The 22,652-nt window shown below is 37.4% G+C and overlaps 1 protein-coding gene across 17 annotated transcripts in view; it reads left to right on the top strand.

The window, feature by feature from the left end:
* Nucleotides 1-22,652, top strand: part of EYA1 (EYA transcriptional coactivator and phosphatase 1) — a 167,897-nt gene that overhangs the window by 1,778 nt on the left and 143,467 nt on the right. For all 17 annotated transcript variants that reach the window (XM_035318225.1, XM_035318238.1, XM_035318237.1 and 14 more), the window contains one exon: nucleotides 10,456-10,548. In XM_035318225.1, coding sequence (XP_035174116.1) covers nucleotides 10,516-10,548 — 33 coding nt within the window. In that variant the 5' untranslated portion in view covers nucleotides 10,456-10,515. Of the gene's footprint in view, nucleotides 1-10,455; nucleotides 10,549-22,652 lie in introns of those variants that run through there.

Genomic DNA, 22,652 nt, shown 5'->3' with positions numbered 1-22,652 from the left:
CTAAGTCACTGGTTCCTGACAGCTCCGTTATTTCTTCCAGGTTTGGCATTTCATTTCTAATTTCCTTCAGTATCTGCATGTAAACTGTGTAATAAAAAAAAAAAAAAAAAAAAAAAAAAAAAGTAGAAAGAAAAAGGAGGAAGCAGGCTACTCTTTCATGTTGATGGGTCTACCCTGCTTGTGCTGCAACTCCTGTTGCTTGGAGCTAAGTGAGTGGTGGGCTCCTATGGCACGAGAATTTTTAAATCTTCAAAGGTCATTTGAAAAGTTCTTCAATTCAGACGGAAATTGGGGCCTCCTGCATCCTGTGCATTTAGAGAATTTGAGGCTATTTTCTCTGTTTCTTTCATTCAATTACTGAATTACAGAATCTATAAATATTATTGCTCAAAATAACCTTTCCTTCTAGATTTAGAGAGAGGGAAAGTGACATAAAATTAAGGGATTAAATAGGAGTAAGAGGCTAGAGTTTTTCCTTTCTTTCATCTCTACACTTTTTATCTTTCAATGTTTAATCTAATATATCAAACATCACTTGATAATGATTTCTCAAATGTCCAGACACTTTTAAGGCCATTTTACATTTTTTAATCTCTTTGTGACACAGCATCCCTTCTCACTCTGTCTCCAAGTGCTAACATACCACACAACCATGGAAAGAGTAGCAATGAATTTACCATTAATTTATATGAATCAGGCCAAGATATCACCATCTCATAAAGAAGAAGGCTTTAGACCAATGTTTGACCAGATTTGGAAGTGTGACAGAAAGCTCTTGAGCTGTCCTGTGGCATGTGGGATGATTCCTGTGGGAGCCCAGGGGGTCTATGGGCAGTGGGGCCCTGCTGTGCTGGGCATCCCAAAAAAGTCACTGGGGTGAGCTCCCAGCCTGGGAGGTGGGTCTGCATTTTTGCAGCTACCTTACAATGAAGTGAGCTGTGAGAAAGCTCTTTTTATTCACATGAAGGGAAATTGTGTGTAAAGTCCTTAAAATCAAGCAAGCCACAGCTGGGTACTTCATACGCTTTTTAAAGCTTTTCCAACTCTAAGTTGTTTCTCTGTCCTTCCCATGTTGTTTCCGTAGCAAGTCACACCTCCTGACACTTAGGGCAGTTGGCCTAATTCCTGACGTTTCTGACTTGCAATTACTCAGGCTTGAGTTCTTTATCATCTAAATATTGAGGAGGATTGCATGGTGTCATGTGGATAAATTTATTGTTTTTAGCTTCTAGGTTATACAGTTCTCAAAGGAAAGAGAAACATTATGCTCAGGATTTTAATGCAATACATTCTTTACTTTCTCCTTTATTACAAAATACTCTTTATTATAATTTATTTGTAACATTATTTGATAAATGAAAATAATTCATATTTTATAACAAATTGTACATCTAATGTCATATGGATGATAACTACCTATCGCCTGTTATGTTTTTCATTTTTAGTGTGTTACTTTTGCCAGTGACATATAACAGTAACTGCAGTTTTATCATGAACTGTGATGCTAGAAAAGATTACAAGAGTATTAGGATAAGCAAACTTGTTATAAGTGTGGCTGTTGCTAGAAGACAGGTTGATTTTAGTGGTTTGAAGAACTTCAGTTGTGTTTCTCACTTTGTTATTTTTTCACGTGTGTACATAAAAGTAATTCTCATTGGCCAAAACAGTTTTGAAATGTGGAGAGTGGGAACTAAATACTGCCATTTGACTAAGCTGGTATATTTTGTGCTAACCGAGAACACATAATGCATCTGTGCATTATGCAATTGTGTAGTTATATAAGAAGAACCGATTTATCAAGGTTCCTAACCCTAAAGTTTTCAGTTTTTATTATGTTAAAAATGATGATTTATTGAATTCATTTGCATGAAAACAGAGTTTGGCAGAAATCAGAGGAATAGAACATCATCTGTCAAGCAAGAAATATGACAAAGTTGTACAAATCATCATTTATAAATATTTTTAAGCATTGTTTCCCAAGGAACTGGGAGTCCTACAAATGCTCTCACAATCACTTCCGTCTCCTCCCCTTTAATATTCACACCAATTGTCCAAATTTGGCAAAGATTTATTAGTGAGGTTTTAGTTTCATAAGAAGTGACTGCTGGCCAGGGAAGAGAGCTCCCAGACGGTGCCTCCACCCTGTCTGTACCCACTCAGAGCAGGGCAGCCCCACAGGCAGATCCTTTGTGTCTCTGACATGGGACAACGGGCACTGCCAGTGCCTGGGCAGCCCAGATGGGACTGCAGAGATGTGATGGGGATGGAGCAGGGCCCTGGGATTTCCTGCTGAGAGGCGAGAGCCAAAAGGCATAGTAGAAGAATCTGAAGGACAGCTTGCATCGCCGTTAGGTAAATATAACATCACCAATGTTTTAAAGATAACTTTTTAGTTAGTGGATTGTTGGTATTTCTGGTCACCATGGGTCAGGCTTCCAAAGGTATTTAGGTAAGTAAAGGCACAGCTGGGTGCTTAATGTCATTCATAAGGGTGCTTGCAGTGCAAATAAATAAATAGGGATAAATGGCTATGGATGTTTAACCTCCCAAGGTGCCTTTAAATATCCCACTGTACCTCATGTTGACAACTTTGACATTTCAGTGATACAGCCTTCTGGTTTTCACAGGCTTAGGGCTGTTCATTCACTTTCAATTGGACTTTCACAGAGATTGAACGAGAAAAAAAATATAATAAAATAGAAAAAAGTCTTCCTTTTTCCATTTTCATAGGTGAGTCCAAATGGAGAAAATAGGCTTCTTCCACCTACTAGTGAAACTCATAGCCACTGCAAATAAAGCTAGAACTTTACTGCTTGATATAAGGTAGAAATATTTTTAGTTGGAAAACATAAATCCTAGCATTTTATATGTTACATAGATTGCAGATAAGATTCATGTTGCAGTACTTGAAAGTTGTGACTTATCCATGAACATTTGTCTTGACCTTGAGAGACAGCAAACATTTCTCATCATACAGAGTATGTAGGAAGGTAAAAAAACCATCAGCATCCTCAGCCTTACTCATGAAGATGTAAGGAAGGCCACTGGTGCTTACATTCACCTGAATCTCAGTTATTGGTTGGTCCAGGGTGGATGCTGGAAGTGGCGTGCATGGGGAGACACCAGTGTTGGTCCCATGGGGATGCAGCTGGGGTTTGGGCGGGCTGGGTAGCCCAGGCTCAACACTACGTGCATGCATCTATGCTGCTCCCAAGGCCAGGGTGAGCCCCAAAGCAATCTGGCTCCAGTCCAGTGCTTGGGTCCCCTGTGCTGGGACATGCAGTGACTGGGGCACGGCCACCTTGCCTGTGAGTTTTCTCGTTGAGTGTTAGCTTTCCATAACCAGCATGACTCACTAAGACATGCTTTCTCTAACCCATCCTATTTGGGTATATTTTTCTGCTTTCTGGGTATATTTTTCCTGCTGTGGCTTTCACTGCTGAAAATAATGCTGATAGTGTTTCTTGCTTAAATGTTTTTACTAGAATGGTGGAAGCTTGGGCTTTAATGTAGGTTATTGTGATTTCAAACCCAAATTCACCTGATTTATTTTAAAAAATGAATAAAAGTTGTTTGTTTGTTTTAAAAAATAATAAAATAAAACATAATTTCAACTAGAGGAAAATTACATTTAATTGCTCTGTGTAAGCCTTACAACTTTTACATGTGACTTGTGTTAATTATAATTAGCAAACTCTTACTTGTTTGTACTGTGATGTGCAGTAGTGGTACAGTTGTTTGTTGTTAGGCCACAAACTTTTATAGACTTGGATATGTTTTACAAACTACTTTAAAAGTATGTGTAAAATAAGTAATGCCCTACCTTTAATCTAAATTTGTAATAGATGTAGAAAGGCTTCCTAAAGTACATATATAATTATTACTCATTAGAAACACTGCACAGAACCACACAAATTGAAAGTAAGCTTTGTATGTGAAGCATCTTGCACTGTTTTGCTTGGCTATTCCAAGTATTCCAGTTGCATATTGTGGTTCGTAGCTCAACATTTAACATGTGTGTATTTCATATTTTAATTAACCATAATACTTAGTCTAATAGTTAGTGATAATCTGTGGATCTCCTGGCTTTTTTTTAGTTCATTTGACACATAAAATGCAGAAAAAGGTTCAATTGCTCAAAAAACTCACGAGTTAAGGAATTGGCTTTTGCATTCCCTTTTTGTTCTCTTTATTAGTAATACATTGAAAAATCCAGGAAAAGTAGAGGATCTTGTCATTTTTTGTAAGATCCCATGGATGCTTAGAGCAAAGTTATTTAATCCTAGTTTGAGGGACAGAATTTGGGTTGTAAATGGTGATTTTAACATTTTTTAAAAGCATAAGTGTCCCTTATGTTTTCACCTAAAAATAATATTATTTATTTCTCGCTCTAAACTCTTAGCATTTTTATTTGCTGAACAGTTTCAAACTACATTTCAGATACAAATAAAGTCGATCCCACCGGGTAGTTTAAACATCATATTAATTTTGTAAGTCATTAAAAAGAAATCTGGCAAGCAATTTGCCAGTATAATTTTAACATTGTTTTACAGTTAGACTTTCATGTGTATTCAGTATTCAATGAAAAATATGATCTTTTGCTATGTTTGGAAAGCCTTACTTTTAGAATAACATTATTGCTTTAAAATTATGTATGTATGTGTCTCTCTCACTTTGGCTCTTTATGGAGCTTCCTAACACAGCCTGCCTGTTTGCTGCCTCTTCCAGGGAGATGCACAAGGCAGTCCTACCATCGTTGGCACACGTTTTGATACCTGATGCACATATTCACCAGGGCCTCATTCCTCTTGGCAATTTAAACCATTCCTGGCCATTGTAGATGAAGCAATCAGCACTAAAACTTTATCAAGACATTTGCCGAACCAGTTGTATTTCAGTTGTAGAACTTGTAAAAAGAGTGGTAAAATAATAACCTCACTTTTGGAACTTTGCCCCACATTTTGCCCCTCTCTGATGTTCTGGCAGTTTTTGTCACTATTTTGGGGGATTTCTTTCTCTTCCTCAGGAGCAGTTTCTTTGTGTTTGACCAAGTCTTTTCCAACTTTAGGAGAAGAGAGAGCTTTCATGAACTTGCTGAAATTAGCAGTCAGAATCCCATACTTTGATAAAAATGCCAGCATCTCATCTGTTTATTCCTTCTGGAATAGAAGCAATTTCTTCTAGGAATTTTACACTATTCTAATTCCACTTTCTTCAAATAGCTTAGTTTGAATAATTGTGCTAATCAGGCACAATCATTTTTTTATTTTATTTTTATTTTTTCTGTGTGTTTTCCACTTGAATGGAAGATATTTCAGGTTATCAGTTTAAATTAGCAAATTATTCCTAAGCAACTGAAGTGAATAGCAGTGAGAGCAGACTGTGAAGAACTTTGCAAGGACCTTATGAGACAAGTCACTGGAAAATACAAAGACAAATGAAATTATGTGTAGAGAACTGTAAGCTGCTAGACCTTGGGCCAACAGGTGTAGCTGTACATGAAAAGTGATGGGTACTGAGTTGACCCTCACCATTCAGAAATGAGATCTAAGCACCAAAGATAGTTACAAGAAAAAAAGATTGGTGCTCAGAAATGCTCCTGTTCCCCAAGAATGAATGTTCAGATTTGTTAGGAATCCAAAAATTTACATGGGTTCAAGAGGAAGACAGGTGAGAGAGCTCTGTCGAGGGTGTCAGGATAGTTAACTACCTCAGGCTCAGTAAGTTCTCTGAGCAGAAATAGCAAGAATCTGGGAGAATATAGGGGAAATGACATATGCTTGTTAAAAGAGATTCACCCAGATAGACAAAAAATCTAGATGCCTAATTTATAGTACTGACTCACAAAGAATGAGATTATTTTGGTACTGACCTAGATATCACAGTGAGTGTTAGTGCCATGGGATTTACACATGCCTGGTCAGGACACTGGGAGTGCTTATTCTTTTTTTAGAAAGGAAAGCTTACCAATAAACCAATAACATTCAAATTTTTTAGCACTCTTCTGTGGAAGTTTACGCCAGCCATGAATCCTGACACTTCATGCATTTCTGGTCAGGGTTACTGGAACAAAGATGAATTCAGATGGACGTGGTTGTTTATGGGCATGCAAAAGCAGTGACCTACCTCATGTGCTGTTGTAGGGTGTTACCTGCAGGCTGCATGTCCACAGAGAGCTGTGAAGCTGGCCCAGAGTCTGCACTTAGGTCAACATCAGCATTGCAGATGGTGCAGGATGTCTTCCAGCAGATGTGCGTGTTAGGTCCTGCACATCTGGGCACCTCTCTGTTTTACTGCAGTACCCGAGGCTCACTGGAAGGGAGGATGCTGTATTGCATCTGCAGGAGTTCCAGACTGAATCAGAGGTGGTCTTCAGTCCAAGCATTGGATTTAATTGTTTATAAAGCTGCTGAAAAGCCTCTACTTTTTTTTTTTTTCTTTCTTTCTTTCTTTTTTTTTTCTTTCCCTCTTCCTCTTTATTTTCTTTCTCTTTTTTTTTTTTTTCTTTTTTTCTTTTTTTTTCTTTTTGGTTTTTAGCTGTTACACTTGGCAAGTTTCTTTCCTAGCATTTGGAAATAATTGTTTTCTAAATACTACACAGTATATCTGCCAAATTTAACACCTTAAAAGGAAGCAGGGGCAAGAGACCTACCTGGGAATGTAGTAAATGTAGTGATCCTTTACCAAGTGCTAAAAAGGAAACTTCCCAAATATAGCACCTAAAATCAAAACCATCAAGTTCCCAACGTTAACCATAAAATATCACAGACTATCATCTAGGTAGTAAAAAAAAAAAAAGAAAGAAAGGAAGAAAAGTTCACATTTCAACCAGCCTCATAATTTCCTTCTTTCTTTCTATACCCAATGATAAAACATGTGTAGCTTTTATTTTATTATTCTCTTGTAGTAAATGAATATGGTTTGGGAGCATACAATCTTTATCTAGTTGGTATTAGAAAATCCTACCAGTTCATGAAAAACCATGATCAGTCTGGCAATTAAAAAAAAAAAAAAAAAAAAAGGAAGCAAAAAAGAACACAACTAATACTAAAAGTGACCTCATCTTGGAGAGTTTTGCAATGGCATGACTAGCCAGGAGGTTCTGCATCAGAGCAGCTCTACCGCTGTCACAGGAAAAGGGAGGAATATTTAATCCCTTCTTCTTCAGGCATCCTTGGAGATGGGAATCAGAAGGTGGCCCAAGGTATCATTGTGTTCCTGCTGTTTCTGATTGCAGTTAGTTTCCGTAGAGGCTCACTGCAGCTGAATGTGTGTTACGGCAGCCCTGGGACATGTCTGAGATACATATGTTAGTGGGAGAGTAAGGCTTGCATGGAAAATGCAAAGCTTTTATGGAGAACAGCTCGGCAAGCCTAAGAAATTGTGTTAAGTGTCCTTAAATATCAGGATTGGTAAGTGCTGGGAGTCAGCCATGGCAAGATGCTTTTTGGTAAAACCCTCACGTTTAGTGACATCTGTGCAAGACATCATCTCCACCGGCATTGCCCAGTTCTCAGAGATCATTTTAGTGTGTCCCGACTGTGCTTAACGTCTGCCTGCTGTGTAACCAGCTGCTTGGTTTAGTCAGATTTCCAGGTAGGTGCTCAACACACAGCAGAGGAGCGTGGACAGGGCCAGCCCTTATGGGACAAGGAGATCAGTGAAGCTGCTGGCCCACCTTGGCAGCCTGGCCAGGGAGCCTTGGGCAACCTCACCGTGCCTGGCTGCAAAGGCAGGCATTACGATCTGTGCGTGCAGAGACAACCGTGCAGTGTTGGATAGTGTTTCAGAATGAAGGGTATAAAACCCAGAGTGAGCCACTTTTTGTGCTTTGCTCTTTGTGTTTTTATTTCCCTTAAAATAGTAATAGCTGCTTGGAAAAGGGGGATACTGGTTATTGCGCCTGGTGCTTCAGTGCTCCTTTACCTGGTTGGACTCCAACTGCTACCATCATGTATTTAATAACAATATTTAACCAAGCAAATGATTTCAAAAGTAGTAGAGAAAAATAAAAGGGGATATGTATGTTCATGACTTCCCTTCAATTTAGATCCTGTATTTCTCAATAATTTGAGGTATTTTTCCCTCATAATCGATAGCATATTTTGCATATAACAACTTCTCTGTAATAGATACTCTATGTAATTTAGACGTAATTTTTGGTACATTAACAACTCAAGGGAATTTAATTAGTTTTCGTAAAGCTTTACTAAAAGTTAAAAATAACCTAAAATGACAATTATAATAGGGATAACAGAGTTGTTCTTGTTTAAGTTTAAAAGTTGATTTTTTTAAAAAACAAAATTACTTAATTACCTTGTAAATCAGCTGTTCTGCATTAACGTCTAAGCACTCATGTTACTGCTAGCTTGATTCTGCTGCCAGAGGTCTCTAGTATCTGCCGAGGAAGACAAGTCTTTGCCCCTTAGATGGGGAGGGTATATATAGGACCATTTCTTAAATCTCCTTTGTAATGACTTGGAGGGGCAAAATATGCCAGAGCTATAGTGGGCTCTTTTGATGCTGTTGTGTTATAGGAACCTCTCCCAGAGAGAGAGAATGTTCCCTCAGCAGCTTCTGCAAGTTACGTTGTATAATTACAATTGAACTACAGTATACACTAAAGAATATATGCTTTTTCCTTATGGGCTTTAATAGAAAATGCATTTTAAATGCAGACGATTACCAGTCTTGGTAAAGTTTTCTTTCCATTAGTAAAGAGAGCATTGCTGATCTGAAAATCTGTCAGGTCATCCACATACCAGCATTACATCAATTGACTTTTGAATATTTTTCCATTAGAAAAGGCTCCATTTTATTCCCTTGCTAAAGTGGCAGACTTTCAGCTAGTGCGGTTTTTCCATTTATTGAATTTTGCAATAAAAGAGTTTTTGAAACAGATGTCAGTCATTGCTTAGGAGTGAGGCATTGTTAGAGATCTGCTTTCTTCTGCTCTTTGTTATTTATTTATTTTTTAAGTTAAAAGAATTTCTTCTCTTCTCCCCCCATAATTTTAATTGTCATTTTTCAAAGCCCTGAATCATTTTCTAACCTATAATCTGTTGTCAGAACAAATATGAGCACCAAACCCTGATCTCACTGAAGTATTTCAGATTAGCCATTGTTCTCAGCAGGAGCAGGACTGGATTAGTCTCTCAATTGTAAACCAGAAACAAGGGAGTGGACGTATTACAGAAACATGTTTCATATTAGCATCTTCCTTAGGGTGTGGATTGGACCTGTTAACACTTTCTTAATGTTTAAATTTTATAAAAGTAGCTGAATTTGTGCAATGAATAGTGTCTGGTATAAATTTATAGTGCACAGAACAACTCATCTTGAAGGGATTTTTCTTTCTTGCAAAAATCCCATTCAGGTAGAAAAGTGCAGAATAACATTATGGATCCTGATCCTGAAACAGACAAGTATCTTTAATATATAAGGACAAATTGAATACCTGCAGGCTATCAGACTGTCCCTTGTCATAGAAGAACAAACTGCTATAGTCACATCTCTGAGTACACAAGATACTTAAAAAAAAAAAAAAAAAAAAAAAAAAAAAAAAAAAAAAAAAAACAGTTTTCGATTTTTATTATCCTTTAGCAGACTGCATTTACCCCTGTCTATTAAAAAAAGTGACATCTTATCTAAGGAATATTATGTTAGCTTTTTTTTGGATTTATTTGAATGATTAATTCTAAATTTTAGGAAGGTCACCCTGTATTATTCTAAGGAAAATTGTCTCTGTAAGGAAACCATATTCTGAGCTGATGTCCTGATGTCTGTTGTGGGGGATAAACATTTGTTAATTTACCTCAGTGCTTCCCTGTTATTTTTAACATCAAAGAACATGGTTTCCAAAGGTGAGAGAACACAAAGCATCCCGTATTTATAATTTATGGAGTTAGGACTATAACCTAATGTAAACTTGAAGAGATTTAGTATAATAATATCCTTTGCTTGAGGGTAACGTTTTGAAAACTTCATGGATTTTTTCTTTTATCCTGGCTCAATCTACAACCATATTTCTTTGTTATTATTTCCTCTTAGCATTATTGTACAATTGACATTGATAGATAACAGGGAGAATCTGAACTTCATAACAGAGAGAATCTGAACTTCACAAAAAAGGGGGAAAAAAGCCTTCATGTATTGTTGGCACAGAAATAATTGCCGTGGAAGAGTTTCTGGCTGACTTTTATTTGTCTGCTGACAGCAAGCACAACAGGGCTCTTGCTGACTGCTTTTGGCTCCTGTAGATCTGTAACAAACAGCTCAAGTATATATATTTATTCTATATATTAATCCAATTTGTTGAAGAAATCTTCTCCTAACTTACAAATATGTGTTAGTTAATGGAAACTTTCAGATGGAAAGATCAGCTTTTAATTTCATGTCAATTAATTAATACAGCTATGTGGTACTGTCTTTTCCACAGGTGTGTGTGTGTACTAGGACTGTTTGAACCTCACTGTAACTAATAGTCCGTATGTAATTTGGAAGACGAAATCTTCAATGGAAGACCCCCAGGGAATAAATGGGAAGTCTGTAAGTAAACAGCATGTCATTCCTAAGAAAAAAGTGATTGCTTTTAAAACAGTAATTATTTTTGTTGCAACAAAGTCACTGGAAAGCTTTAGAAAGCCGCATGCACTTGTAATGATTGGAAGCAGTGGATGATGAAATTATTTCAGTGGTGGAGGAGGCCTATGTGAAAACTACATTGCTTAAGAAAATATGTATAGATAAAATATTTTTCTTCAATAGTTCACATTACAAGGTGATGATTGTTGCTTTCTCTAAGAAATATTCAGGTTGCTGCATTTATATTATTGTTAACATTTTGATCTGTTAGAGTTTTCATTCCATTATCTGAAGTTATTTTGCCTATGTGAACTCCTAGCTGCAGTCTTATGTACCATGGCAATTTTATTTATATTTTTTTCTTTAAAAAAAATCTTTAGCATCTTTGTTGTTTCATGTCAATGCCTGTTTAGAAGGTCGCAATGGTAATAATTTTTGAAAACTATCAGACATGGTTAATACCATTTTAAAATAATACTTCATGCACAGTCAAATGATTAGTGTATGTTATGGATTTGTTAGTTTAGTTTGTGATATCATTCTTGGCACTCAGTGAACACTATAATGCCATATAGATGGTTTTATTCTGTATTGTTTTAACAGAAACAGTACACATTAAAACTACCTTATTTTTAAGAGTTGTAAAATAACTCCAACAACTACTATTTGGTAAATTTGATTAGACTTATTTATTACATTTTTTTTTCTAACTTATTATCTGCATTTGACAGTACTCTCTATCATCCCTCACTGTTTCCCTTGTATAGCCAGTTTCCCCGATGCTTGTGTTAGTTTTTCACATAGCAACAGAGTAGAAAGAAATCAGCCACCTAATAACAAGCTTCCTGTGTTGTGTTTTTGTTGCACTTCTCGTCTAGTGTCATTTTTACTGTCTGAAGCAATATGGTTTTGATTATTTTCCAATGTTCATTTATTCCACAGTCTGTCTCTATGTGTACGTTTGGGTATTTATCCATCGCTGCTACAGCAATGTGTGAAAGGAACCAATTCAGCCCTAGAGAAAGGAGTGGCCATGGTTACTGAGTAGTGCTAAACAGGGATGGTCCTTGTTGCAGTTGCAGGCACAGAGCTTCCAGCACCACCCAAGCTCAGTCCTTGTTGTATCCCAGATCAGGGTTTCCTCTGTGCATGAGAAGCCTTTTCCTGAAGCCAACAGGGTTTATTGCAGCTCCCACTGCAGTTCTGTCCCTCTGGATGGCCAGCAGAGCCTGTGCTTCTGGTGCTGCAGTGGGCTTGGGTCTAGTAATCGTCTGCTGGAGCCACATGTAATGACAAATGTAACTGTCACTCTGTCACTTAACATAACGGGAGTATTAAGGGAAATATTTGTTCATGGTTTGGCACTACCAGCACTCCTGTTGGGGTTATTCATTCCATTCCATTCCTTCTTTTCACCACTTAGTCCAGAGAGCCTGTAAAACACTTCATCTGCTCAGAATTTCCCCTCACATTACCCAAGTGGGTGGTAGTCATGAATGCTATCAGGATTATCAAAATCTAAAACAGTAACTGCTGAATAGACTTGCTGCATCAAAAGGCACTTAGGCTTCTGTAACTGCAAGAACCAGACAGCCCAAACGTATATGACACAGGGAAGGATTCCCACTGCAGTATTTTGCCTATGGGCCACTGTGACTTTTCTGACTGCCAAGTCATTAGATAGGCTTAAAATTGTGGTAGTACATGGGTGGATCAAATCCTGCAATTAGGTCTCTCTTTAATTCATTCTTAATTGGACAGGTTGCTACTTTTGCAACAGTCAGTAGGTAAATATGGAGATTTCTTAAAATAGGTAGTCAGAAGTTAGAATAGTCTCTGTGAAAATGAAGACAATGGTGTGAACACTGTTTTTGTTTATTCTGCCCTTTGTGTGTGTATACACAAAAGAGAGAAAGAGAAGGGGAGAGATTAAACACTCTGCAATTACAATACACAAACCAAAAGTTATTTGTGGCTTTAGATCCTTAACACATATAGTCACTCCTAAAGCTTCTTGGTAGTATACAGGAAAAGAGGAAAACTTTTCTGCAAATGCCACATACTTTGATTACGGAACTTGCAAATGCAACCTTCCAATGCAAATTTTGCCATGAAATCAATTTCAAGTACACATAGGTAAGGGAGGAGCTTTATTCACCAACTGAGAACTGAAAGTATGTGATGTTTTAGGAAACCAGAGCTAGATGGACGATGGGGGAAGTAGCAGAAGACAGAAGAAGAAAAGGAAAAGGAAAAACATTTATCTGACAACACTGTGAAAGAATAGATGAGTAGATATTATGCCACTTTCTTTGACTAAGATCTCTCTGATAGGTGCAAGACAGGATGGTGTTTCACCTGGGAATGCAGCCTGTTAGTATTAACGTGCACAAGAGGATACCACAGTAAGCCCAGTAGGCTAGATTCTGCTCCCTGTTATATTCAAACAGCTGAGAGGGGATTTTAGTATCTAAGCAACACTCTCATCACCTGGAGAAGTGGTCCTAATGGTACTATAATGCATTTGGTTCATGTTCTGTAGGAAGTGCCTGGCTAGTGCTTCATAATGTGTTTGTAAACTTGAGCCCTGCATCTGCTCCTGCCTTTCTCTTACTAGGTGCCTGAGAAGGAAGCACAGTACAGATTTGACATTGCCTAGACAGAAGATACCAGTGTATTATCCTGCCTAAAAACGTCACCGATGTTCAGTTGCTTTCTTTCCAAGAAAGAAAAGACTTTGAATCAAAACCTTTAGTTACTCTCATGGAAGGAAGTATGTTCTCTTCATGTTTTTGCCTTTGGTCCATGCTGTTACTGTGTAAGGCAAAAGGTAACAGCAAAACAAGAAGTTCTGAAACATTTCTGTCAATATAAGTAGTTTATAGCCAAATGATTGATTAGTAATAAAAGAGGTATACAAGGAGGATAGTCTTAAGTCCACATCTTATTGACTGGAATTGGATATGAATGTAGAAGCTCTACAGCTCATTCTTTAGCTGTACCTGTTCTTCCTGAGAGCTCCTCTGGAGAAATGTTGCTCCTGGAACATGCAAGCGGGATCAGGTTTATTTTTTGTCTAGATGGTCTTGTTGCCTGTCTCTGATCTATGAAGGGGAGGTTGTCTAAGAGCTTTGTTAATGGAGGCAAGCTTGTTTGCTGATGATATATGCATCTATTAAGGATGTTCCATTCATGTTTTATCAAGCAAGAACTCTTGAATCTTTTAAGTTTTCTATGGGCTATTTTTTATTTGCATCTCTATATTAATAAACTGGTCATTAATTTCAACACTTTTTGTCAGTGAAGCAGAGATCTCAGTGATAACTAACGTCTTAAAAGTTACTACTGTCGGGCTGCTTCAATGACTGGGCTGTTTGATCTCAAAAATGTCAAAATGCTTTGCTGCTCACTTTGCTGATCTTTCTGTGGATCCACCTCAGTTGATTGCATCTGCAGCAAACATGAACAAAATAATATATTTTGGCTTGCTACTGAAATCTGCAAGCTAAGATGGTTACATAGCCAAGATGGTTAAACTGTGAAGTTCCATGCATAGGGTTGTACCCCATGACAGATTTGCTGTGCTAGTACTTCAGTCTCTGAGTTTATAAACTTTGTTCTTCATGGTGGCTCATCCCTGATCCTGCCAGTTACTTGCATTAAGTCCCATTGCTCATACATAACTGAGAAGAAGAAGAAGAAAAAAAAAAAAAGTTTAAATGTTTTTGTGATGAAAATGTCAGTTTTGATGTTAGACAAATTCTGATTGTAAGGAAACTGAGAATGGGTCATTGCATATTAAATTAATTTTAAAAAATTGATTTAAAATTATTGTGGCTTACATTTGTGGTAGACTAAATCTCTACCAATCCCAAATTTGGCATTGGTATGAGTACTTTGCCCTAGAAATCCTAGAAGCCTCAGACACGTGACAAACACTGACGATCCTAAGATTCTGTTTTGATATGCTTGAGATAGACATAGAGGTACCCTGTTAACAGCCTTTTAAAAACTTGCAAAAGTGCATTGTGGAAGTAAGCAGGCATTTTAATTAATTTGATTTGTCTAGTGATTTTTTATTTTATTTTATTTTTTTAATGTTTATTTTTCACTCAGTTGTAAGATTCAACACAAGGAAGTTTTCACAAGTAAATATTAGTATGTTTTCAGAAATTACTAGACCCTGTGAGGATATTTTAGAGGGTACTCCTTCCCTGTCAATGTGTTTTTGGTAGTAATGTTAGGTTATTATATGTGGAATACAATATCTTTCATTCCTACCTATCTTGTCCAGGCTCAGAGTTGAAAATACTCATTGCAAAATTGTACTTCAAGAAGTATTTTCAGTGTTGAGTATTTTTGATGATGAACTTTGCCCATCTGGAAAACAGAGCGAAGACTCTGAGGCCCTCAGCAGTCAGGTTAGATCCAAACAGCGTGCACCCAATGAGCCAACAAAGGAGGTGCTCGTAGTCTGCTTCAGCAGTTAGTCTTCTCCAATTCCCCTGCAGCCCCCAAACCTCATCTTTCAGTTGTCACTCTGGGAAGCCTGACTGCATACTTCCAACTTCTGGCTCCTCCTAGACACTGCTTTCCTGGTTGCCCCAGGCTGCGCAGTGGTGCCATGTATCGCGGAATGGCACTTGCATGGCAAATTCACTTCATTGCCCTGCTAATAGAAAGATGCAGAGCAAGTACTCGTTTCAGCAAGAAAAAGGAGAAGAGAAAAATAAAACAAAACCAACATTCAGCACCTGGCTGCAGCAAAATAATGAATTTTGCAGCAAACATGCGAGATTCTGTGGAATCTTGGAACAACGCCAGACTCCACGACCACAGAAATGCTGAGTCTATGGGGCCCGGAGAGAGATGGCTGGGGCAGTTCACATCTCTCCGTCTTTGTTTGAAGCTCTTTGCAGTCTTTCAGAGGCATCACATTACACTCCCTTCACATTTTCAAGGTTATCTTCGCTACTAAGAGGGCTAGAAAGTTCATTTTGTTTGGAGGTGAGCTGAGATTCGGAAGGACGGCTCTCTAGGCCAGGAGCAGTTGCAGAGGCCACTGTTGCAGTGGTGGGTGACAGCCAGACACAGCCCAGCTTTGAACAATGCCTTTGACAGCACATACTCTCCTGTTACCTGTTTGTCACCTTGGGGAACAATGTCAACCAAAAAAAAAAACAGGTGAAAATACAAGTATTTTGACTTAAGCTGAAAAGTCATAGCATTGTCACCAGTAAAGATCGTGTATGTTCATCCTGCCTGAGTTTGTCCCCAAGGCTGACACAGCACTGTGTTCCCCTCTGCCTTTCCTTGCTATTCTGAAGAAATATAACATGCTTCCTTTTTGGAAAGCTCTTCAAGGAAGTAACCAACAAGCACCATACAATTGCAATCTGTAACTGAGACTATAAAAATGTAACTGCCTGCACCCTTCCCACTCCCCTTCCCCTCGCTATCTGAAATTGGTCGGATATTGGAGACATAAACCACAAAACCAACTTCTAACACTCAGTAAGTGTCAAAAATAATGAACAGCCAGAACTAGCTGATGTATACAAGTTTTAGAAATTAAAATGAGCAGCTGTTAGGCAGCCTGTGGTAGCTGTTCAATCAGGAACAATCAGTATAATTTTTTCTTCAAAAATGTTTTAGTGAAAATGCTCATGAAAATTGTAATTCTTTGTGGACAGTTTGTAGACAGAGGAACATACCTTATTCACTGCAAACTATTCTGGGGTTTGGGATAACACCACGGAGGAATTCTTGTTAAGACATGCTCTCCCTAATCAGTGGCACAAATCCTGCAGTGCTGTAAGCAGCAATGCTTGTATCACTGAAAAGTGTAGTTCTACTTACAGTTTGTAGTATCATGCATACTCATAAGTCATTGCAGGAGCAGAGCAGAAACATGGCATTCATCATACCTCTTATGGCATTCTTGTGATTTTCTGCCAATAATAATTCTTAATAATAATTCCAGTTAATTCTTAGTGCATGCACATCAGTGCTGACTTTACGGCCACAGCTTTAGGAGCAAGACAGAGGCCTTGCAGGGGTTTGGTTGGGGTCAGTAAATACATGTTGCTGCTGGTTTTAGATGTACCGACTCAGAGAAGTGGATCTTTGTCTTTTTTTATGGTGTGAGGCATTTTTATATTGCCTCATTAAAAATGGATATATATATATGTATGGGTATATAGTGGTATATAAAATTAAAAGTATACGGCTCATCTGATTCTTTCCAGCTGCTATATATGCACTATATACATACTGTTCTGTGTGAAGTCTCCCCTTGAAAATCTTGATGAAGCTGTAGCTTAGCCCTTACCAGTAAAAAGCAAACTGCCAGTGAAGTTTATTTTCTTTTTTACTAAGTTTTCTGGACCATTGTTCCGGTCGAGGAGCCATGTTTGTTAGTTTTGGCTCTCTGACTTTTCTTCCTTAAGGATAAACTCTCCTTAGGCAGTTGTACAACTATGCATTAAAAGACTGCATAGCAGTTTATTCACAGCCTAAGCTCCAGCAGAATTCAACTGTGTGACTTCCTGGCTTGAGTGGGGGTGCATCTGTAATATAAATACCTATTTGATTTTGTGGAAAACCAGGACATTTTGTGTTTGTTCTTGTAAAAGATTCCTGCTGGAAGCTTAACTTTAAAGTTGGCATTCAGCCTTCTCTGCTGTGACTCGGATACTGATCTGATTTTGTGCTTTCATGGACATTTTTATATTTTAAATTTTTTAATTCAACATTAGCTTTGCTTACAAGCTACAGAGCAGAATAAAATCACATTACAAACTTTGTAGTATTAGATTTTATCACCATTTATTTCTTCTAGTCTGCCCAGGGATTTCTACATGTTCAGTAGAACTAATTTGCAGTCAGACACTGAGGTCTTCTAGAAGGCCAGCAGGCTCCACAAACTAATTTATCCAAATAACCAATCCCTCATAGGCCTACCATAGAAGGACACCAAAATGGCCTAAGCAGGCAAAGCCCCCTTTTGAAGTCTGGAATGTTTTGACTGACTTGAAACAGGCGGCAGGAATGAAGGGATAATTTTCAGTGACCCATGGGACTTTTTTGCCATTTTCAAATATTAGGTAAAACAAAGAGAAATTGCTTGTTCTAATTTAGAAAGACTTAGCAATCCGGAAGGTAACCAGACTCAGAATGGAGTACTGAGGTATATAGCTGAAGTTTACTTGGTGCATCAAGGGCTTGTGTCTGGTTATATGGTATTTACACATGAAAGCACATGCACACACACATGGCTTTATTTACACATACACATATGTAAACTAATTTTTGAATTTCATTTTTATAACAAAAATTTGTAAGGAGTATGTCTGTACTAGTGAGCAAACTACCTACGCCTATGTACTGTTTTTCTTGAAACTATCATTTTTAATTAGAAGGACAAGTTGTTGCTTCTTACAAGGCTGGGATCTTCACTCAGCTGCAAAGACTTCTGTGCCACACCTGTTTTCTCATACATCCTCTCCCAGTGCCATTCAAATAAGCACAGAATTATGTTAACTTTTAAGTAAGATTCCTAGTCTGAAGTAGTCTCACAGACAGAAAGGGGAAGCATTTTTATGTGTATGTAAAAACACAATTCTTTATGGACACTTCTAGGGTGAGAAAGATAATATGAATATTCAAAAACAAAATTAAAACATTACAGATCAGGTACATTATGTCCATCTGTTTAAATGTATATGTTGAAGAAGGAGAGGGGCAATTTCAGCAACTTCACAGGTTTCAGCAGCTTCTTTAGAGGCATACTCATAGAATTTTTTTATTAAATTTGCCATGGAGATTTAAGTGATAGGTCCAGTTCTGTATTTAGCAACACTAATGACTCAGACCAACTACAGCTTTGAGCTTTGTCCCCATGACATTTATTCATAGATAAAATGGGTCTTCCTGGTGGAAAGAGTGTTGTCTATACAAAGGAATCACTAAGCCATTAGTGAGGTTTCTCTACCCATGCTTAATAGAAATATGCTTCCTTAAAACAGTATTTTGACAAGAATACTAGTCACCAGTTCACCCTTTTCCTTCTGATATCTTTTGTGGCTCTTGGGAGCCGTACTGAACATAACACTCATGCGTAAGGCAGATGCTGAACACCATTCCCTATGTACTCACACTGATACTGCAGGCTAAGGGGTCTGCAAAACATCACTGTGGGGCACTTGTGTATGTCCTAATAACTTTACAGGTAGCAATTTTAATCTGGCAGTTTACAGTTGGGAATCTATGGTGCTTGGTTGAAATATAGCTGGTGTCTCTCCTACATGCACAACAAGCTCCTAGTTTTAGTTTGTGAGTTATTTTACATGGTGTATTCAGATATAAGTCCCCTCTGATTCCAGTTTTCTCTAAAATGTTTGTGCTTAATCTTGTGCTAGGATAACAGACAAATGTGGTAGAATGACAGAGAAATCCCGTTTAAACGCAATTTTCCATCTTATATATACTGTCCTCAGATTAGTGGATTTCAGAAACATGATGTTTAAATTAATGTTATTTGGTGTGAGTGTATATATGTGTGTCTGTGTGCATGGAATGTATTAGATTAAATTAGGTTATGTTCCAGCTTTTACTTGAGGAATATAATTTTGTTAGTAGTTAATAATGTTAATGCCAAGATTTTCTCGTATTGTGTTTACATATGTGGCTAAAGTAAAATCAAATTATATTTGCTGGGGGTAAGATTATTCAGTCAAGGACCTGTTTACAACAGGAGAAATTAAAAATACAGAGGTTGTAGGAAAGAGATGTTTCTCTATTTCTTTCTGCTTTGCTTTAACTGTGTTGTCTAGACTGTCCTGGAAGTTTTAGGCTCACCGGTCTTGCGGTCTGTGCGCATAGCACAACAGCAGAGTCTGGCAGCAAGCAGGGAGGCTTCTCAGGGATTTCTCATTAATCACGTAGAATTTGTCACCATGACATTTTGGTATTCAAAGCCTTATAATTTGCCACCAGCATTCACACAGGGTGAACTTTCCATCATACCAACAATGCACCTATACAATCATGCAGCACAGCAGATGGGAAAAGATTTATTTCCAGGTTCTGTGATGATCAGCTCATAACCCGAAGCATAGGATTTGATTATCCTGATTATAATTTACAGAGCTATAAATGTTAATAGTCATGAGTCAATGAATAAAATTGCTTGAAGATAAAAGTTGCTTATTTTTTCTCAATCTGTTTTAAAAAGAGCGAGTAGGAAAGTAAGTCATTTCAGGCATGCTTTCATGCTACCTTCATGCTACAGAATTATTTTTAAATATAATCTGTTATATCTGGGCAAAATGAATGGGGATGAAAAAAAAAAAAAAACTTTCAGATAAGCACTACCTACGTACTTGTAGATTCAGGCATTTGCTTTTGTTGAATGTGGGTTTAGTACTTTAGATATTTTAAGGAAGTAAGCATGATCTATATTTTATTTTATTTTTATTCTTAATAATTGGACGTATTTTTCATGTTTGACCACCCTTTTAGGTCTGTAAATAATTTAAAAGATCTAAAAGTATCTCTGTATTCAGAATCAACTAGTTAAATGCTTATATGCCTTGCTTTCACCTTCTGTTATTTGTACATGGAAAAATAATCTAAATTTAAGGTCTGTCTCACATCTATTTTTCTGCTCTAGTCTGAAGCATAATTTTTATTTGAACAAGGAATATTTAGTGGCAGGCTGATAGGTGCATCAGATTTGTGTGATTTGCAACAACATTTTGGAAAGGGAGAAAATGTAAGATTTATGGTTTATTTTTCTCTGTTTTTAGCGAGCCATTGTAAAAGCTAAGTGGCACATCAGGCCAGTTTATTTAGTGCACACACTGCATAAATCCTCTGTGCAGTCCCTGGAATGGCTGTGTACTGACATTATGCTTTCTATAAACAGAAGACAAGCACACTGCCAAATCTTTGCAGCACTGGACACCAGCTAATTCTGTTCTTAGCTTGTCTTGTTTATTGTTGTTCAAAGACTATCTTCTATCTGCCAGTATTGCATCCACTTTTTTCATGAGGAATAACAAGTGTCTTGCAGTTTTAATAGCTGGGCTCTCCATCTTAATCTCTTCTCTATCTGCAATTATGAATAAACTGATTGTATCTGTATTGTATTTGGTCTAACTAAAGACAGTTAGGTAGCTACTCAGAAGCAAACTCCTCTGGGGATGGACAAGAAAAGAGAAGCCTTGTAGCTTGAAGAATACTCAGTTTTGGACTGGCACGGAAGACCAAGAGGTATGTAAGTGCCACTATGTTGAGTTAGACAAGATAAATCAGCTTGCTGTTCTATATATAACAGGAACCAGCAGCAGAAGTTTAATGAGAGTAGGAGAAATAAAAGAAATCCTGCTTTTGATATTATATGCTTCCTGGGAATGTGCATTTAGGGGAGTCGGTGGATGGGAGTTACATCCAAACCATTGCATCTAATGCAGTCCTTCATGAAATTGTTTTTATCTGAACATGCTTATACTTCAAGCTTCTGTAGCAATGAGTTCCACAAGTTAGTTACACATTTTTTAAGAAAATATTTTTTGTTGTTTAAAGCTTGCTGCCTAATAACTGTAGAAAAGATATGAGGGTGTTAAGTGCCTATGAGATGAGAAACATTGAATTTTCAATTTCTGCTCACTTCCTACAGAACCAGTCCTTATTCTATAGACTTCTGTTGTATCAGCAATGCCGAGTTGTCTCTCCCAAGCTGAAGAGCCTAGGATTTTCCTGAGGCTGGTGATGAGCTTTGTATCAGAGATGCAAGATGTGAGCACTCTGATCTTATGATGTTTTCTGTTTTATGCTGTTTCCTTGCTTTCATAAACATATTATAAACGTATTATAACCTTGTTGTTTGCCATTTTTTTCCAGGGCATTTATGGATATGTTTAATAGAGCAGGTCATTTAGGAATTCCACTTGTAACTTTGTGAAAACTACCCGCTTATTCTATCACATCTTTTGAATAGTAATTCAAGACAGACCTTTTATTTTACCTTTTGACAAATTGTTTAAGAGCTTTTGGCTTGTGGGAGCTTTTTAGAAATCTAAATATACTACATTAAGCAAATCATCCTTATCCAAATAATCATTAACTCCTTATAGAAATGTTAGTAATCTTGAAGCTATGACTTCCCTTTACAAAGCAATGCTTTCTCTTCCCCATTACCTCATGTTCCCATGTGCCAACCAATTCTCTTGTTTATTATACCAGCTGATTTGATCATGCTTCCATTGTTTTAGACCTCTTGGGTGAACTCTCAGGTCTGGGTGTTTTGTGCCTCTTCATTTTATCAATCTGCTTTGAAGCTTCCTCTGCTAATACCTTGGTTTAGAGCTGTTAAGGTCTTCTCTTCTTACATAGTGAGTACCATGCAAAAATTCATTTAGCTTTCCTGCAGTGACCATGTCTTGAATGAAAATGTCTTTATTACTACATGCAAGTATTGGCTTTTAACATATTTTTGAGTTTTTGTTTGTTTGTTTGTTTTTTACATTTATCTGTGCCCATAGTGAGTGGTTATTCAGTGATGGTTTTGTTGTTGTTTGCTTTGACCTGTTTTGTCCTGGCTTTGCATTTAAATCTACAAAGTTTAAGTCCTTTTCCAGTTTCAGATATTTAGCTGAAATGTATAGCATTCAGCCTATATAACCCTCAGAATCTTCTCCAGGGAAGCCTAAGTCTCTGTGTAGATCAGCCAACCCTGTGCAGATATTTAGGTTGTCTAAGATACAACTAGAAACCTTGTTTGGGCATCAGAATTGTTTCCAGTGTATTTTTATTTTATATATTAGTCTTTTATCCCACTATTCAGTCTTCTTGTAGTCTTGTTATCTTTGGAGAATATAGAGAGAATCTACTGTTGTAATGTTGATCATTCACCTTTTACAAATGTTGTTCACTATTTTGTATATTTAAATCCTTGGGTTAGCAAGATCTATGGATCACATACATTTTATATAAAAATGCAAAACCAGAAAACAGGTGGATTAATTGCATCTTGACTTTCAGGATATACAGTTGTGACTTACAGG

This window comes from Oxyura jamaicensis, chromosome 2 (genome assembly GCF_011077185.1).
Source record: "Oxyura jamaicensis isolate SHBP4307 breed ruddy duck chromosome 2, BPBGC_Ojam_1.0, whole genome shotgun sequence".
Classification (NCBI taxonomy): Eukaryota; Metazoa; Chordata; class Aves; order Anseriformes; family Anatidae; genus Oxyura; species Oxyura jamaicensis.
The sequence above is the reverse complement of the archived record's forward strand: the minus strand, read 5'-3'. Positions and strand labels throughout refer to the sequence as shown.